The sequence below is a fragment of the Branchiostoma floridae genome, chromosome 6 (assembly GCF_000003815.2).
Source record: "Branchiostoma floridae strain S238N-H82 chromosome 6, Bfl_VNyyK, whole genome shotgun sequence".
Lineage (NCBI taxonomy): Eukaryota > Metazoa > Chordata > Leptocardii > Amphioxiformes > Branchiostomatidae > Branchiostoma > Branchiostoma floridae.
Window position 1 is genome coordinate 3,164,878 of NC_049984.1, and position 19,758 is coordinate 3,184,635.

Here is a 19,758-nt window from a genome sequence, read left to right on the forward strand (position 1 = left end):
ATCCAGTGCAATGGCCTATTAGCCTTGGGCGAAAAGTATTCGGTCGCCGAGTCTGCGAGCTTTAAATAACGAGAACGCATGCCCCTGAGGGGAGGGGGGGGGGGGGGGACTCTGCCATTTCTTCGTCGGCATCATGGTCATGCCTCCTCGTAATTTAGAGCTCGCAGACTCGTCGTCCGATCGATTTTCGCCTAATGTAAAGGGGGTAAAACAACAATTCTTCAACAACCTTTACTGTTCAATTGCCGGTTTCCAAGTCCTTCTACAGCAACAGTTTCTTTTCCCAGGCAGCAAAATTATGGAACTCACTTGACGACACTTGTTTCCCTCCTGTCTACAACTTATCAGCCTTCAAAACAAATGTCCACCGCTATCTCCGTACACAGTTTCCAACTTAGTTCGTAGTTCATTGCCTTGAAGTGGTCTCGTGACCTTGCTTTGAACAATCTCGTTAAAAAAATAAAAAAAAAAAAAACTGTAGAAATGATACCACCCAAGAAAATAATTCAGAACTTAATATTATTTCAAAATACATCTTTACACAATGTCCTGAACACACGTACAGTTGAGTCGGTGTAGTATTTCATATTTATTTTCAATAAAATTCTCGACCCTCTTTGACATTCTCTGATGAAGACATCCTTACAGAATCCACCATAATCAACTCTGCAACATTTTTTTCTCAACCCATTTCTTCACCATATGGGAAAATTCCCCTCCATAATATACTAGTAGTACTTCTTCTTGGTTTGTATACACTAACAGGCTGCTAAAAAGATGTACATATATACAAGCACCTAACTAATACACTACTGAAACATGTACACAGAATTCAAACTGACAAAAGGAAGAGGAAACTTGTGCCTGTACTGTCTTACATGTAGCTTGGAACTTAAGAAGTTTTTTTTTCTTCCAAAGACAAAGTTAGCTCTCTCTGTTAGTGTGAATTTGTAATGGCAATTGTAAACCTAGACATATGAATGGACAGCGGAATGCTGCTTGTCAAACAATTGCTCTTTTGCCAAGTAAATAGCTGTTTGATTTTATCTGTCATCCATGGAGGCGGCCATCTTGTTTTTCTTAAAAACAGAATGTAAAACGGTGAAACATGTGACTTAAAATAGCCGTAAGTGGCTTAAATATGTTTGATAAATTACTTTGCAATGGTGACCACTTCCTGTTTTAGGCAGACTTGGTATTTCATATATCACTAATCTCCAAGCAGATCCTACGGTAGCATAAGATACTGTAAATGCAGAAATGTTCGCGGTGGATTAATTTTTCTATAATGGTATTAGACTGCAGTTTATGGTGTTATCGCGAACTCAAATCCACCGCGAAAAGCCCCTTTTCCCGCTACCGCAAAATTAAATCCCAGCGAACTTAAATGCATTTACAGTAGTATCAAAAGCTGGCAGAGGAGTGAAGCCAGCCTAGGAGTGCGTTTGACTCCCTTTGGCCAGGCTATACTCCTTAGCCAGATTTAATACTACAACTTATCTTATGCCTCTGATAAATCTGCCTGGAGATTACAATATCACCTTTTTTAATCTACCAATGAAACAATATCATCATAGCAGGCTGACAGCATAAAACTCACCACTACCACAAATCTAAAACAGAACCGTGCTTGGAAGAGTGATGAACAAGTTTGATACTAACCATATATTACCTCTTAATGCATCCTTACTAAAAAAAGCATCTTAAATTGCGATTGCTTGGTTTACAGTCATATTACTATGCCCAGCATTGCCCACTGCTAAAAGAAGCATCAAAAACAGAAATCAACATACATCACCAAAACATCCCATAAAACGGAGCATCTACAAATGTATGTAACTTTACACCTTGAAGCTCACACCTTACACATTCAATTTTATCAATTCACGTATCAAGAATATTCACTTATTCCACAGGTACAAAGAAAGGTTAACAGATGTACTATGCAGCAGAGGTCACGAGAAAATGTACAATAATGTACCCACAGAGAAACAAGTAACACCGTAAAAGCCAGTTTGGTCTGTAAATTGATTTGTTTTAGTGTGTATACATGTGCGTTAGTATAATATCTTTTTTATGAGGAATTGTTCTCCAGTAACAATACAAATATCTTTACATGAATTATATGAATATTATTGGCACATGTTTATCAATCTGTTAGGACTAACAGACTAAAAGTTCCAATAATTTGATGATTATTGACAGGATCAACTTCAAAGCTTTGGCATTAGCTATTAGTAAGACATTCTGGAAAGTGCATTTTCAGGAAAGCGTTCCTCAATTTCAAGACGGTACTGACAAATATCATGCTGTACAACATTCAAATTACACAGAGAAGACAGAAACGACCAAGGATCAAGACACTATTTGGGCCTGCTTTAAAGTTTGTGGGCGAAACAATTCCTTAGTATAAACGTTTTATTTTAAGTATTTGAATTCTTCACAGAAACACAGTCTTGCAAGCATTGCACAGGTTTTCCTTTCATTATCGAAATTTTGTGGCAACTAATATAATAAACATGATAATAACTATGACAGCCAGTACCAGGATCAGCAGCATTTTTCTGTTCTTTTTCTGGTATTTCTCCGCCTGTAAAGTATGAAAAAAACAATCACATAGGTGAGTTGATGCAGATATCCATGAAACCCCCATCACAAAGTTGACAGACTTTGGCCACATTTGTTGATCGTCAGAAAGCTGCAGAATCTAAATTTAAAAAAAAATCGCCAGAGGCTTAAGCATACTCTTCGGGTGAAAATCAAACTTTTATGGACCTAAAAACAATCTTAAATAGTCATGCAATGGTCAAATGGCCTAATTATTGTCCGTTTATCCCCAAAAATTAAATGAAAACTTCTTTAAAGAATTGGACAGATTCTAATAATTCTTTTATGATAGTAGAAATCGTTTCTCTCACCTTTTGTAATTGTTGTAGCCCAGCATCAACTTTTGTAGCAGTATGCTCGATGTTGTAGTCTATTCTGTCCAACACTGTGCCCTGTCAGAAATGGAAATAATGTTACTTAAAGACAAATCAGAAATCTCTACAACTACAGATCACTTCTGGACATTTCAAGTGACATACATCACTCTTATTCATCAGTATCAATAGAAAGGTAACATTTGCAAGCAAATACTTAATCTCTTCACATGGTCTACCCATAGAAAATACTGCTCTGTTTATTACCTCCATGAAATGTCATGGAGGTTATATTTTCTGTTATGTGTCTCTGTCTGTGTACAAGATTACTCAAGAATGGCTGGATGGATTGGTTTCATACTTGTTGTGTTGGTAGAGTGTGATGAAAGCTCGAATCGATGAGATTTTGGGTGCCGTATCTGTCGTTATAATCGATGTAATAATATCAGAAATCACCCCTATATCTGCGATATATTGGAACAGGCATCGTGCTTTAAGTGTTTGTTAATGGGCTTAGCTCAAAGCAGATAGTGAGGTGATTTGTATGACAGCTGTTTGGGGAACCCCGAGTTTTTTTGAATATGATAATTAGTTTTATTTTGTCTGCTTAGGATATCAAGGAGATGTGAAGCGTAAGTATAATTGTAAGAAGTTGAGGTACATTTAACGGTAATGCTTAACAGGTATGGATATCTCACATACTGTACTGCTGATTTGAGTGACATGGTGATTAAAATGCCATTAGGTCCTCTCATCTTAGATGGGTTGGGTGTCAGAAGTTTTATGGGCGATACAGATGTTCTGATTTCGTTACGATAAGGGACAGTTGTTAGTTGTCTCTTTTGTAGCCAATGGTAATTGTTTTTTAGCAGACGGGGTTGGCGCCAAGTATTCATCTTACAGTTGGTGTAGGGCTGTCAGAGGAAAGTGTGCATCTCGTTTTTGTACCATGTGAACAGCTGATGTTATGACATATTGGTGGAAAATCAAATCAGCATCTGACTAAAGTTGGCCACATGCCTTCTTCTTTCTGAGTTTCCCAACTTCCTCCCACCACACCGCTCTGAGGCACATAGTCGAACCTCAATACTGCTGACAACCGTAGACAGTTTAAATGTCAAACATCAAGCTTAAGGAACACCACGCTACCACATGTCGACCTCATAAACGCACATTACACAATTAAGTGTCACATTTTAATAATTACTAATCAGATGGACATCCTCTGTGTCATTAAATAAATACACCACTACTTTCCCATAACATTTATAACCATTACTCTCAAATACAACCGACTATAAACATACATACCATCCACAAAAAAGCAATAAATATTTCATGGAGATATGAGGTCCCCGAACTCTAGTTCCTAGTATTTTAACACATTCATCTACACAATCATGTATGTGGTGACCCAGCTGTCCTACCACTTGCTACATCATGTAATTTAACACCAGTAGATGTCTGCCAGTTTACCTGTAACCATGGTGACAGATGTCCGGTCTAGGTCATTGACCTTATTTGTTTACAGACGGGAAAGATGAAGAAACAGGGCAATAACAATATTATGTTAACTTGAAAGTTCATCTGGGTTGGTAGAAGTCATTCTTGAAATAGTTGAACTGTAATTTCCAACACAAAAATTGGACTCACCCCAATTTTCGACTGCACAGCATCATTCCTTGACAAAAACTGATGCTGTGCAGTCGAAAATTGAGGTCCAATTCTTATGTCGGAAATTACAGATCAACTATTTCAAGAACAATATTACGACTGTATGTTTCACTTCTGTGAAGGTAAACTTAAATACCAACAGATAGAAATAACGTCTCTGACCTGTTCGACGACTATCTGTGCCAGATCTCTGAAGATCTCGTTGAGATCTGAGATGGATTGCACGATCTTGTTGATCTCCCGCTCCCTCTCCTCCACAACCTCCGAGTTCTCATCAACCATCTGGATCTGGGCTGGCGTGAACCCCTGGGACAGAGAGGGGGAATGTGAGGCAGTGTGCTCCGGGACAGAGAGGGGAATGTCAGGCAGTGTGCTCTGGGACAGAGAGGGGAATGTCAGGCAGTGTGCTCCGGGACAGAGAGGTTAAAAGTAAAGGTCTCACTCATGCGTTATATCTTGACATTGTGAGCAATGTACAAATACGTGGTTTACATGGGCATGTTCATAATAAACCTACAAGCCATTCATTCTATGTTGAGCATGTTTACCTTTATCATTTTAGAAATTGCAGAAAACCTCATACCACACAATCCCGGTGTGTGGCAATTACGACCTGTACTTAGCTACACCCTAGAAGAGGCAATGCCCACTGCTGGCGTACGACTGCACCACTCAAAACCCAGGTCTGAGCACCTCTGCCCCAGCGCTTGCTTCCAAGAATTACCTGCTTATTTCTTAAGTTACAATACAAACATGCTTTCACCAGATTGAGGTTTGAGATCAGTTCCACAACCTAAAAGGGAATTTCTCACCGCTATAACTATATAGTATAAGCACACCATGGTTTGCTCTTTGTGTCGGTACTCTTTCAGGATACCCACTTTTTAGGGCACTCACCTTATCATAGTAGTCATCCTTTAGAAGTGAAGCAAAGAAAGAGGAAGACAGATTTTATAGACATTAGTAATGAATGAATTAGTATCGAAAGTGTTGGGAAAGACATCAAGGTGTGCAGTCTAACTAGGGTGAGCCCGCTGGACAGAGCTGCTTGGAAGCGTAGTGTGAAGACTAGCCAACTAAAACAAGCCAGCCCGTGTAAGAGATCCCAGCAGCTGTATAGTCAATTACTGGATACTACTACTACTACCTACTACTAGTTATTGGTGTGAATAGGATAGAATAAAACTACTAGTTTACTTCAAGTAACCTACCCTGTCGTACAGCTCATCCACTGCCACCTCCTCCTCTGTCATGAGTGAGCTGCCTGACGTGATCCCGGGCTCGAAAAACTGTCTGGACCGCTCCTCTCTGTTCTTCAATCCTGGGGAGCAAATAGGCACAGCTCAGTGTATGCAATGTCATAATGTGGGTAGAGTTGCTCCTCTACATATGTGCTGTAATATTATGTGTAAATGACTTGTATTGTAAACACTAGAAACAGCGAAAGGACAAATACATCAGCCTGATATCAATACATGTACTATAAATCTATACCGGGGCAACGGCCAAGAGGGTATAATGTTTGCCCTGTATTTGACGGTTCATGAGTTTGATTCCCGGCCGAGTCATACCAAAGACTTTAAAAATGTTACATGCTGCTTTCTCTGGTTAGCACTCAGCATTCGGGAAATACATGTAATATGGAAGTTGAACACACACCACTACCAGTGGACTAACCCCCTGCTGTAGTGACTGCACAAAAGTTGTGAGGCCCAGAGTTACTGAAACATACATGTATGGTGAGATGGCATATACCCTAATACTGAAAATGGCTACCCAAAGTGATTCTGGGTACTACGACAAATGTACAAGGGTTTGAAGGAATGAACAAACTCACTTCTGAGATATGCGGACTGTATGTACAAGGTTTAGAACCAATGAACACACTAACTTCTGAGATAGGCAGAATGAATGAACCAACTCACTTCTGAGATACACAGACTGCCCCTTCCTAAACTGTATGTACAAGGTTTAGAACCAATGAACACACTCACTTCTGAGATAGGCAGACTGAATGAACCAACTCACTTCTGAGATAGGCTGACTGCCCCTTCCTAAACTGTATGTACAAGGTTTAGAATGAATGAACACACTAACTTCTGAGATAGGCTGACTGCCCCTTCCTAAACTGTATGTACAAGGTTTAGAACCAATGAACACACTCACTTCTGAGATAGGCAGACTGCCCCTTCCTAAACTGTATGTACAAGGTTTAGAACCAATGAACACACTCACTTCTGAGATAGGCAGACTGCCCCTTCCTAAACTGTATGTACAAGGTTTAGAACCAATGAACACACTAACTTCTGAGATAGGCAGACTGAATGAACCAACTCACTTCTGAGATTGGCAGACTGCCCCTTCCTAAACTGTATGTACAAGGTTTAGAACCAATGAACACACTAACTTCTGAGATAGGCAGACTGAATGAACCAACTCACTTCTGAGATTGGCAGACTGCCCCTTCCTAAACTGTATGTACAAGGTTTAGAACCAATGAACACACTCACTTCTGAGATAGGCGGACTGCCCCTTCCTAAACTGTATGTACAAGGTTTAGAACCAATGAACACACTTACTTCTGAGATAGGCAGACTGAATGAACCAACTCACTTCTGAGATAGGCGGACTGCCCCTTCCTAAACTGTATGTACAAGGTTTAGAATGAATGAACACACTAACTTCTGAGATAGGCAGACTGCCCCTTCCTAAACTGTATGTACAAGGTTTAGAACCAATGAACACACTAACTTCTGAGATAGGCTGACTGCCCCTTCCTGAACTGTATGTACAAGGTTTAGAACCAATGAACACACTAACTTCTGAGATAGGCTGACTGCCCCTTCCTAAACTGTATGTACAAGGTTTAGAATGATGAACACACTTACTTCTGAGATAGGCTGACTGCCCCTTCCTAAACTGTATGTACAAGGTTTAGAACCAATGAACACACTAACTTCTGAGATAGGCTGACTGCCCCTTCCTAAACTGTATGTACAAGGTTTAGAATGATGAACACACTCACTTCTGAGATAGGCTGACTGCCCCTTCCTAAACTGTATGTACAAGGTTTAGAATGATGAACACACTTACTTCTGAGATAGGCTGACTGCCCCTTCCTAAACTGTATGTACAAGGTTTAGAACCAATGAACACACTAACTTCTGAGATAGGCAGACTGCCCCTTCCTAAACTGTATGTACAAGGTTTAGAACCAATGAACACACTAACTTCTGAGATAGGCAGACTGCCCCTTCCTAAACTGTATGTACAAGGTTTAGAATGATGAACACACTAACTTCTGAGAGTGACTGTATGTACAAGGTTTAGAACCAATTAACACACTACAGGGCTCGAAATACTGGGGTTTTGTGCACCCATGTGCACCCAAAATTAGAGCTGTGCACCCAATTTATTTCTGTGGTGCACCTTTATTTCATAGGCTTATGTATGTTAAGATGTCAGTATACTAAGTAAACACCATATTCTTGACATCTATGTGTTAGAAAGAAATTATAATGACTGTCATCGTACTTCCGATTTCTGATTCAAATTACTAATTTAGTAGGTTTGCAATTAGGTTATTCTGATATTCTACTTTATTTTATGTGGTGCACCCAAAAATATTTTGGTGCACCCAATTTTCTAGGTTGGGTGCACCAGTGCACAGTGCACCTATTCCCAAAAATGAATTTCGAGCCCTGCACTTACTTCTGAGGTACGCGGACTGCCCCTTCCTGAACTGTATGGAGAGATCCTGCAGGTTGCTGGCGTGGGAGGACATGATGTTCTTGGTGACCCTCTGCTCCTGCGTGGACGCGTACCGACTCTTGTTCCCGATGTTCTGGATGGCCCGCTGACATCTGTGGAACATCTAGAGGAAGACAAGGCTTAGCGTTAAAGTGTGTTGGGTATCAGTAAACTTAAAGCCTGGGTACCACCTGTGTAGTAGTTGGCTCCAGGCTTTTAGCCAGGCATGCGTCAACGTCATCTTGACGTACTTTTCTTAGAATAACAAGAAATTTTATGCCCCTGGACGCCCTTACACTGGGGAGAAAATTGTCTGACATTGATAAGCATGAAATTCTGATTGACCAGGGATGCTACCAGGTAATCTGTGGTCACAGTCTTCTACTGTGACCTCTGGAACAGTATTTTTGCCTCTTGGGATACCTAAGAATGCACTTTTTAAACTTAAAATCATCAAAAACTCTGCACCATGGAAGGTGGATGCCCCCAGAACCCCCTACAATAGTCACTTACCGCGACTCACCAATAAGTTTGGACTCCCTATTATAAAATCCTAGCTAAAAGCCTGGTTGGCTCCTATGTTTGCTTCTGCTGTCTGCGGAACTGTGTATTCAAATCTTTTGGTGGTAACGTCAGTTAATGAGCGAAATAAGGAATGGATTCTGGAGCGCTCGTCTGATGACAACAGGCCCTCCTGCAAGTGGAGGGAGGGCATTTCGGTGTACCAATATAATTTGAGACTTTATGCGAGACTTTTTCAAAGAAAATCTATCAGGCACAATACTTATTCCCTGAGTGATTACCTGAGAAATAATCTCGATGGCATGTTAAGGAAAGCCCCCTAACCCACCTGAGTGATTTCCTGAGTGATAATCTCGATGGCATGTTCCTCCTCCATGGAATCGTCCAGTGTGGGTCTGTTCATCTGTTTGTCATGCAGGACTGACAGCTCCTTCACTGAGAGGGGCAGAATGGAAAATCTTTTGATTATCAATTATTCATCAACCCTGTGCTCAAAATACTCTTTTCAGACAGGCTGCCCAGGCAGCAACCTGAGTCAAAAGCCAGGCACTTCCAAGTTATTACTTCTTTTTCAGCTATTTATCCATTGACTTTTCTTCCCCTTGCATGTAACTCCTTTTGTTTTATCAAAAAATAAACACAAAAGCTTATGCGCATACATATAGGTGGGGGAAAAGTGGTGTTCCAACTGCAAAATTTCAGGTTGTGCACTGAGCTACCTGGATTTAGAACTAAGTTGCGCCAAGCAAAATGTGGTTGCATTTGCACGTGGGTATTTTGAGCACTGTTAACCTAACATGAGAAATAGCTCCCAAAAAAACATGAGAAAAATTAATCAAACTCCTTACAACTATGCAAGGTTTTTAAAATCTGTTTTCTTACTTTTTTGCCTAATCTTGGTAATCTCATAGCTGACATCTTCCACACCATCCACCCTGGAAAATAACATGGGAGAAAATTTTATTACAACAACGTTGGTAACAGTTAGGGGTGGGTACTGGCACAAAGTGGTTTTTCTCCTTGGATCAGTCCAAAAAAAACGGACCAGATAAAAATCTGTGGACCAGATTTTGGGCCGAGTAGAAAATGACCGGAATATATTGGCAAGGATATAAATGTTTTGGCGATTGCTGGGTCAAGAAAATAACAAAAGCGAAGTAGAATAGAACTTATAGTCATTTTCTACAGTCAAACTTAGAGTTTACATGAAGATTTTAAAACATGATTTATGGGCGTACACTGTAATCCAACATAGATGACATCAAATGAAATGCTGGTGTTCTAGTACAGTAGACAAATATGTAGTACAGATGTAAGGTTGATTATATATATATACAGTAGAAGCCATTTGATTGTACAGCCTATTCACCAATGTATTTCATGCATTTATCTGGCTGGTGCAATAATGTAAAGTTATCTGGCTGGACCGCACTGGTTTAGGATTTGGGGATTCCGTGCAGTTAGAGAAGTGTGCGGTAATCCGTTGTGCAATTAACTGGCTTCTACTGTATAAATTTTTGTTGTTACCAGTCTGGAGGAAAGGAGCTCTTGTGCACCCCGATGGAAGCGTCAGGGTCGGTGGAGATACCAGACACCAGCGCCATCCTGTCATCGGGAACCTGGGGGGAGGGGGGCACAGACAAACATGCATGCAGACGTGCCATCAGACTGTGATTGTCTAAAAGATTTGTACATAACAAAGTAGGTAGACCAACTCTAGCCTGGGTACCATACTCCGTAGTGACCACTGGCTCAATACCTTTCATGGTTAGCAAGCACTTCCTGTACTACTGCCCAAGGTATGAGAGCAGCAGACACAGAATGTACAACGAGGTGGACAACATATACCAAGAACTCAGTACACGGGAGAAAGAGAGAAGGCTGGACATAGTGACGCTAGCAGGGATGAGAGAAGATCTGGGAGAAGAAACAAACAAAAAGATGTACAAGGCATTCTCAAAGTATATAGAAGACACAGGGAGATTTGCCGGGGAGGACTAATAGGTTACTAACTTACTATACACGAATGTGCAAAGCACCAGAGGTCAAGCACCAAGGAGGAACAATCACATGAGAAGCACCTAGATGGAAATAGTACCTGGAGCTCACGTCTAGCGAAGAAATAGACGTTAAGCAGGGACAACAACAACAACAACAATAGCAAGCTAAAGTATTGAGTCAGCAGTTATTATGGAGGATTGTAGTCAGACTAGAGTCTAGAAGATTGATTCTGGGATGAAAACATTTCTGTATCTGAAACACACTATACACACACACATTTAAGTAATACACAAAAAAATTGTGTCAGATGAAAGAGACGAGGCAAACAATGAAATCTACTCTACTCTTAGTCTTATGCAAATATACTAATAATCACATAACAAAAACAAACATTAACTTCCACACAACATGCAACAGCACACGTTTAGAAGCTGAGCCTACAATGTACTAGTAAAAGCGAGCAGTGCAAAAAATTTCCAACAGTAGGCATTACCTATTTGTGTAAAATCTTCAATAAATTAAATAATTTGACAGGGGAACATGTAGAAATCTTTGGGGTATTTTTAAAACCTGAGATGATAGTGCCATAGAACGAATAAATCAAATCAATGCGTCATTTCCGTCTGTGCTACGTAAGACAGGTTTTACTCATTAGCGTCAGGGCTATTAAAAACTCATGAATAACATCGTGTGTATTAAATCCTTGATGAGACCTCAACTTCAAGTGAACTACATGCGTTTACATATAACTTCAACACACCTCAAATAATTTTTTGCAGCCCCAGCCACCGCACACTTGCATGAAGATGCAATACAAATTCCAACATCTCTTCAATTTTGCATCAACAAACACCAGAACCTATGAATATTTTGACCTTTTCTTCCGAACACCGCAGTTTTGTGTAGACTCTCACTCACCGAAACATCATCTGCTGAAGAACGGGTACTCACTTGCTCGGCGAACATGTGCCTATTCTGCGCGGCGTTATTCCGCATCAGGATAAAAATCTCCGTCAAACTCCGAGTCGCCATGGTGTTCCAGAGTCTTGGCCAGCAACCGACAAAAATTTGAAGCGATCCGATTCAAAGCAGCTCGTTGAGAGACGTTTTATTGCAAAAATCACTAAATTTTGCTTCCCACCGACGCCATGTTGGATCTGACACGTATCCCAACAGCCACCAGTAAATCACGTGACGTACCGTCTCGTCCCCAGGATTTCGAGTCACATCTCCAAGCAGATGCAGCGCGCGACTGATTTCAATAGAGTTTTTCAAGCGTCTTGTATGCCTTTTTCGATGTTCCGCGTTTAAAGCTATTCTCGGGGAGACAGATGCTTCCAAAATATTAGACATTACTCTAACGGGTACCTACTGGCTGTCGCTCAAGGTGAATACTCAAGGTGAATACAACTAGAGAGAAGTACAATATGCAACGAAGTACACAGCACCTAACATCTGCTTAGAGATATTAAACTGGAAAGTTTCATGAGTTTCCCTAGTGACGTTACTAGTAGTACTTTGGGTCATCACTGAGTCTCATTATTTAGGTGGCAAACATGTGACTTATTTTCGTAAGATATTGTAAATGCAGAAATGTTCGCGGTGGATTAATGTTCGCGGTTTTCGCGGTGTCTGACCGTCGCCACTTCACCGCGAATTTAAAACCACCGCGAACATTTTTCTATTATGGTATCAGACTGCAGTCTATGGTGTTACCGTGAACTTAAATCCACCGCAAAAAGTCCCTTTTCCAGCTACCGCGAAATTAAATGCATTTACACTACGAGATTGATTAAAGATTGAGGGCACTCAACAAGAAGAAGAATGTACTATATGATACATGTACTGGAGTTTTCTTTTACTGAACCAGTGCTGTCAATCTCACCTGCTTGCGTTTCGCTGTCTATCAGGCACCTTCTTCAGAGCCGCTAGGCTGGAGAGTTGTTTCTTGCCGCTATTTGTAGCCGATGTAGACTGTGGTTTTGTCCACTGGATTTTACTCCAAAGCCAGATTTTTAATTTATCAGGTTGTGCTCTTATCTTGAAGTGTTTCAAACACATTCATTTATACAATTTCAACCATTTGCATAATGGGTTGAATAAAGGGGTTGTGGTTACACAAAACTCGCTTTTCTAAAAAAAGGACATATTTTGTTGGATACCACAAAAGGATTAAATTCCTGTTCAGATGGAACTAAAATATTTGTTTGAACGTCTTGCAAAGCAGTCTCATGGTATAGCACCTCACCTCACTTCACCCTAGACCATCCATAACACACCAGGTTTGTATTGTGAAGTACAAGCTGCATATCTGGACAATTTTATTTGATTCATTGACCAATGGCAACAGATCATACCAAATTCCCCATTTCTTCGCACCACAAAAGAAAACTTTATTTTCTGCGCAATCTACAAATGTCATGTATACATATACTAATGTTGGATTTACATGTAACCAAATAATGGGACTAGTTGGGTACTGTTTAGCTATCAGGGTTTCAGATCACGGGTTGCTTTCAGTTTTCTACTTCTTGTGTTTCAAACCATGAACTACATAGTTATGCAGTTTGGCATCACAGTCCTATGGCAAGGGCAACTCTAAGTCACCAGTCCTGAGTTGAACATCCTCCATGAAGCAAACAGAAGTTTAAGGCACACTCAGTTTGCAATGAGTGAATGAAGGTTAGAAATCCAGGTACAGTAATAAGACATGCAAGACGACATTTACTAAAAAAACTGGACGGATTTATAAGCGGTCAGACGTATCGGGTAACATCCACTACCTTACGTCAGTGACTGCAGTTTCGGTGGTTCGAGGGGTATTTGAGTGTGTCATGTTTCAAACTACGTACAGCGTTGCATGATACAGAGATGTGAATGCAAATATGGTCTTGTATACTGTGTTTAACATGACTCCCTGAGTCAGTCACAGCTAATGTTTGCATTATTGACATGATCTGAAGAGCTGGTAGTGATATAACTGCATGTAGTAGTGATGTCTACTTATTTGTTAGTTTACAAACTTGTCATATTTCCTTGCTTCTTTTTATTCTATGATTTACACACTATTAGATAACTAAAAAAAATGTCAGCACTTGAAACAGCACTGTACCTAGTGGAAGAAAATAAGGCAAATATTTACATTTATATTGAAGTGTAACTTGTATGGCAGACGGTCAGAGTTTGCTTTCGTGCTTTGCCCATTTATTATTAGTGGGCACAGTTGGAAACTCAACCAACAAAAAAGAATGAATACGTCGATGAAGGTCTGTTTATGAAGGTTAGACATCCAGGTAAACAATATTCAAATACAATTCAATCTCTACAACTGGATAAAAAATGGATATTTACCTCCGGACGTTTCGACGTCATGAAGGTTAGATACCTAAGTGATAAGATACGACAAATAGCAATAAGGTACTCAAGCAACTGGATATGACTTTCGAATTCAAAGTCATATCCCATCGCTTGAATAACTGTTATTTGGCCAAAAAAAAGGTGAAATAATGGAAGTGTAACTTGAACTGTGGAAGTTTAGAGCTTGCTTTCATTCTTTGTCCATTTTTCGTTCCTTGTCCGTCTTTCGTTCTTCGTCCGTTTGGCGGGGAGAGTCGGTGCAACGTCAGAGTCTGAGCTTGACCCTGAGGTTGTGCCAGTCTCTCTGTCCGCAGCCAAGCCACGGGGCCTGCAGGGAGACAGAGAGACAGTCACACACTGCAGGGTCAAACTCTCACTCTAACATTACACACAACGATCACCTTTATCTGTGGGGTAGCCTATATCTGTTAATTGTGAAGATTGAGCATTTCGGGTAAATACCAGCACATATGAATTATCTACTGATGCAACAATAACCTGAATTACAGTTTTGACAAGAAGCAGAAGCTCTCTGTTACACCGAGGATGTAAGGAGGAACTGTGGCAATCTGCCAAGTCATCCATTAGGATACATTGTGTCTACTGCCTGAGTAAGTGTAGCGAGTCGGTACCATAGCTACTCTCGGGTGTATCAGTCTTCAAAGGAGTACAAAATGTAACTGTAAAGCTCTTCGCTGTACGGTAGCACTTTGCAGGGTTTTAGACTGAGCACAACACAACTGAGCACAACGTTGTTGACAATTCTACAGGAATGTCCGGGATTCATTATACAGAGGAAGTACACACTTGGCAAGACAATACAACTGCCTAACCGGGCTGTATCAAATACAACTTGGATACAAAGGGGCAACAAAGAGTCGCCATTTATAATGTCAGAAACAGATGTCTGTGTTTTCGAGTGGGTGTTAAATAACACAAAATTTAGGCATTACATAGACACAACAGTTTCTTAAATGTTCACCTTTTCCCTCTTATTTGAACAATCAAACACTCAATCACTGCAATGTTGTGACTACAGCATCTCTCGGAGCAGTCTGTGGTGGTGTTGTTTACAACTTTTGTCGATGTCAAATCACACTGAGTAGAAAACCTTGTTCTCTTTTGAAACATTGTAATAGGTATGACGTTGTGCAATGAACCAACTAACAACACATTTCTATTCTTGGCTTTGGGTTGGTGCCTTCTTGCTGGATGACACTGGTCAGCCTTTTGGGTGTTGAGATGTTAAGGCCAAGACACTGAGTGTTTGTTCCTTAAGTTCCTTATTCAGGTAAGACAGACTCACAATTATAATTTGTACAACAGTATAAAGGGTACAGAATTACAATTTATCTCTATCAAAGTCAAAGTAGGACCAACATGTCATGATCAAACCGACTGACTTTGGGCTGGTGCTGTCTTGCTGGATCACACCTTTTAGTAAGACCCTCACGGTTGTCAAGATGTTGACAGCTAAGACACTAATTGTTCCTTGACAGTCAAGGTCACTTTTCCACATACATGTATGCATAACGCAGACAACAGTAATGACACCCCTACAAAGATGGTGCACAGTTGTCACGTGCTGAATTACGTCGTCTTACTTAGCAAAGTCACTCTGACCAGAAGCATTTGTCAGAAAGAATTGCATTTCGATCCTGCAATTTGTGCCAGCTGTGGCGACTTGCTAGCCAGGTTACAATCATACATAGTTTTCCATGGGCTCAATCTTTTAGCTTGCTAACTAGTTAGCAATGATATCAGGGTTTTCTAATCATAGTATCAAATGAGAACTGGCAGTCACATAACAACATCAAAAGTAAATCAAGACCCAGCCATTCAGAAAGAGTCCAGGAGTTGAATGTACGACAATAGATGAAACATAATTTGTATTAATATTCAGACAAAATCTTACAAAGTCACAACAGTAGCAGGTGTCACATATTTTTTTCCATAGAAACAGGGTTATACGGGGTAACAACGATTTCATTCTACCATGTTGCATCTGTAGGAAGAGGATAATGTTCCACAAGTTTGCAGTATCATTTTTGAACTTTCTAACAAGAGAGGACTAGTCCAGTGTGCTGATTGGTCAGACCAGAATACAGGTGCATACATAATCTGACCAATCGGCATTCTGTTAAAGAGGACAGGACAAGTCCAGGGTGCTGATTGGTCAGAGCATGTGTTGGGTGCTGACCAATCAGCATCTTCTAATGGTGGACAGGAACTAGTCCAGCATGCTGATTGGTTAGACCATGTTTCAGGTGCACATGAATCTGACCAATCAGCATCCTGTTAAGGAGGGCAGTGAACACAATCAAAAACATTGTAATACTGGCTTTTAAGTACTTTCAGTTGCATATCTGGGTACAGTTGCATTTTTTTATAACAGAAAGTTCACGAAATCTAACAAATATTGAATGTGAATAAAACTAAATATCTTGGATCTGCCAAAGAACAATTAGAAAATGATGTACAATCTTGTGAAATAAGACGTGTTGTATCTAACGAAAATCAAGCCATTAGTCAAATATTGAATATCTGACAGGCCATTGTCTTCCAGTGGCGGAATCACAGTTTTTTTAAACTCACAAATTGACGTTTGCCACTCGGAAGGTTGAAGACTTTAACTAATTGTGACTAAGGCCACACCAATTCAATTTCTTGGTTCACGGATTTTTTCATAAAAAATATGGAGCGAGAGGGCGAAATAAAAATAAAAATTGTAAAATGGTTGGGGTAAAGGTAACGGCTAATCCAAAACATAAAGAAAAAAGTTTTCAGCTTGAAAAAAGTACAAAAATACTATTATTGTACAGTAACAGCACCTGTACCCACACTTTAAGGAGCTTATAATATTAAGGCCAATTTGCTACACCAGAAAGTTAGTGAATGCTTTCATTAATGGTGAAAATTTGCTGAGTGGTAATTTTTATTTTTATTCTATTTTCCAAAAAATAGGAGCGAGCGAATCCGTGAACCAAGAAATTAAATTGGTGTGGCCTAACGCTTAGATACATAACTGAACAAGATCCTGCCTTCCACCATACGAACAAAAAATCCACTCAATTGTTGTAATAATGTACAATGAATTATTCCTTTACAAAGTCTATGATGTTGTATGTTAGGTTACAGTACAGACAAGGCAAGAAGGTGCAAAACTTGAGAAAGGAGAACTTTCATTCCACTATCATTTCAAACAACTTCTTATATATCCAAATAAGGGAATGATGCTCCCCAGGGACTGTTCCAAATGTTTCCAGTTTCTCTAAAAGAAGTCTAATTGTTTGATCTGAGATATAATTTGATCTGAAAGACAGTTTTTGAATTTCCAAGGCAACTTATAAAACCATGTGTCATTACAAAGTAAGGGGCTCCGATTTTCAATATTCATTTTTTTTCCCTTGAAGTTTCCAGACTATAGTGCTAGAGTACAAACATTATTTGAGAACTTAAAAATTGCCACACCAACATAACCATATACATAACAGTACACCATGTTTTTACAAAAATACCGTACAAAAAAAAAATTTGTTGAAAGCGAACACCATGCAGAAATTACAACCATAACCAAATGTACAGTATACCAACAAGATAGGGAGGACCTGGTGTATATTTTTTACCTCTACTACATAAAGGAAGTGGATACAAAACTTATTCCTAACCCTAATATCATGACCTTGAAGTGTTTCCAAATTTCAGGCCCCAATTGTGTATTCCTTGTTTAATCAGAATGACTTGCTTTTCTTTGTTTTCATACCAAGAAAATGCAAAGATAGTAATTAATGGGACATGCGCCCTCACAGAGGTAGAAGTGGCCAGATAAAGAAAGAGGGGACATACCTGTACATGTGCACATTTTGTAGTAAATTGTACAAGTGACTACGATGTTTCAGGCCCTTAAACTGCCTTTTTCACACTCCTTTTTTAAATCAAATATGATTGGTACAGTAGCATTTCTTTGTTTCCGTATCTAGAAAATTTTGTGCTTGTGAGTTGTGACAACGCTCCGTCTTGGAGATTTAAAAAAAAAGTAATGTTATAACATTCAAGGCATGTTATAACAGGTAATCTGATATTTGTCAGCCATGTCGTACCACCTGGCTCTCTGGGTCATCTTTAATACATGTAACAAGTTTACCATAAAAGTTTACCTAAAATGAGTATTACATGTACTTGGCAGAATTCTGTTAGGTCCTAGCAGGAGTACAAGCAACCTGGTCCCTGTCGGCAACGAGCAACCCGATATTTGTCAGCCATGTTGTTACACGATGACAATGCACAGCACCGACATGTAATACGAGAACATTTATCGTGTTCTGGAAACTCTTCCCTCTAGTTAACAGCTCTCAAAAGGCTGAGCTATTCTGCAATAGTCTCTCCAAGACCCAGTGTTCTCACCATGATTTTCCCACAGCGTATATAGGGGCATCTTAGTGCAGCAAAGTCACGTGGGTAAGTAATGCAGGTGTGAGCATTGTGGGGGGGTCTGGGGAAATCCTCCCTTTAAATTTACAACCCTCAGAAATGCTTGCATTGGGCGGACCAATTTTTTTGTAGATAAAGCATTGTTTACATTTGTTACAAAACAAGAGAAAAGTACCATTCTCTGATCAAAACACAGTGCAGGGGCCAAAATCACAGCATACGGGATCCAAATCACAGCACATGGGATCCAAATCACAGCATATGGGATCCAAATCATAGCATAGAGGGCCTGGCAAGAACACTGAGACCCTTTGCTGAAGCCCTTTTGCCAATTATTTACCCTAGTTGGGCGATTTCTACACCTGTCAAGCAGGAGGTCTGGTATAGACAAGTCTTGCACTACCTCTTTACCTTAGTAAAAAGTTACCTAATTCTTCAGAATAAGTTGCATGTACATGTACGGATGTTTATGTCTATTGTAAGTGGAAACATAAATTATTGTACAAAAAAATAATACACCATGAGATGATGCAAGATACATAGTTCTTGGAGGAGTACTAATAACTGATGAACATTTTCTAAGATCTATTGCAATGGAACCAAAGATGAGGTGTTAAAAATAGTGGCGGTGCTGGAAAAGTTATAAAATGTACTTTTCAAAAAAGTATGTTTTTCCACAACATCACAGTCATTTACCTTCTTAGCCTCCCCTAAAACGGAAGGATGAAAACAGAAGAAAGACAGAACAGGGCTATTTTGTGGTTTTCTTAGGCAAACAAGAACGATACCGTAGAACACAAAAACCAGTATGAGAGGGTTACACCATTTACCGAGCTAACAGGGGGTACACGGTAGTTATCTTACTACACACTTTCGCTCTCATTTCTTACGAAAGATTTTACATCAATCTCTTTCCTTTTTCTTTTACTCGCACAAACTTTTTCCTTTTCAGTTTTCCAGTCCATTTCCTTCATTTTCAAATCATCCCTCCTTTCCTACCATAATGGTATACCCCAAATGTACAGGTGTACCTGTCTATCACAAGTGGAGGCTGTGATAGGGGTCTTGGGTTAATCAGATTTGAGGCCGAGATGCTAAGAAT

At 39.9% G+C, this 19,758-nt stretch overlaps 2 protein-coding genes across 4 annotated transcripts in view; both read right to left on the reverse strand.

The window, feature by feature from the left end:
- Window positions 1-569: 569 nt before the first annotated feature.
- On the reverse strand, window positions 570-12,075 carry LOC118417824 (syntaxin-16-like). 3 transcript variants are annotated; one of them, XM_035823570.1, is made up of 9 exons: window positions 11,820-12,069; window positions 10,395-10,486; window positions 9,750-9,802; window positions 9,196-9,302; window positions 8,307-8,469; window positions 5,807-5,916; window positions 4,758-4,901; window positions 2,919-2,999; window positions 570-2,590 (listed from the first exon to the last, which is right to left on the reverse strand). In XM_035823570.1, exons 1-9 carry the CDS (start codon window positions 11,898-11,900, stop codon window positions 2,486-2,488), a joined length of 936 nt encoding a protein of 311 aa, XP_035679463.1. In that variant the 5' UTR covers window positions 11,901-12,069; the 3' UTR covers window positions 570-2,485. The 3 variants fall into 3 exon arrangements, with proteins under 3 accessions (XP_035679463.1, XP_035679462.1, XP_035679464.1); XM_035823569.1 differs by having other exon boundaries at window positions 11,787-12,069; XM_035823571.1 differs by lacking the exons at window positions 570-2,590; window positions 2,919-2,999; window positions 4,758-4,901 and adding an exon at window positions 5,361-5,510 and having other exon boundaries at window positions 11,787-12,075.
- Window positions 12,076-13,341: 1,266 nt separating this feature from the next.
- The window catches only part of LOC118417213 (tyrosine-protein phosphatase non-receptor type 1-like), a 31,933-nt gene continuing 25,516 nt past the window's right edge, over window positions 13,342-19,758 (reverse strand). Inside the window, exon 11 of the mRNA XM_035822668.1 lies at window positions 13,342-14,553. Coding sequence (XP_035678561.1) covers window positions 14,403-14,553 — 151 coding nt within the window. The 3' untranslated portion in view covers window positions 13,342-14,402. The remainder of the gene's footprint in view (window positions 14,554-19,758) is intronic.

What these genes read in the sequence shown, in the direction of transcription:
- LOC118417824 (XM_035823569.1), bottom strand. Translation starts at nt 11,900, where the DNA reads ATGGCGACTCGGAGTTTGACGGAGATTTTTATCCTGATGCGGAATAAC. An exon ending in CTTCAGCAGATGATGTTTCG is followed by an intron (nt 10,487 to 11,786) that starts GTGAGTGAGAGT and finishes CCCTCCCCCCAG; the next exon opens with GTTCCCGATGACAGGATGGC. An exon ending in AGCTCCTTTCCTCCAGACTG is followed by an intron (nt 9,803 to 10,394) that starts GTAACAACAAAA and finishes GTTATTTTCCAG; the next exon opens with GGTGGATGGTGTGGAAGATG.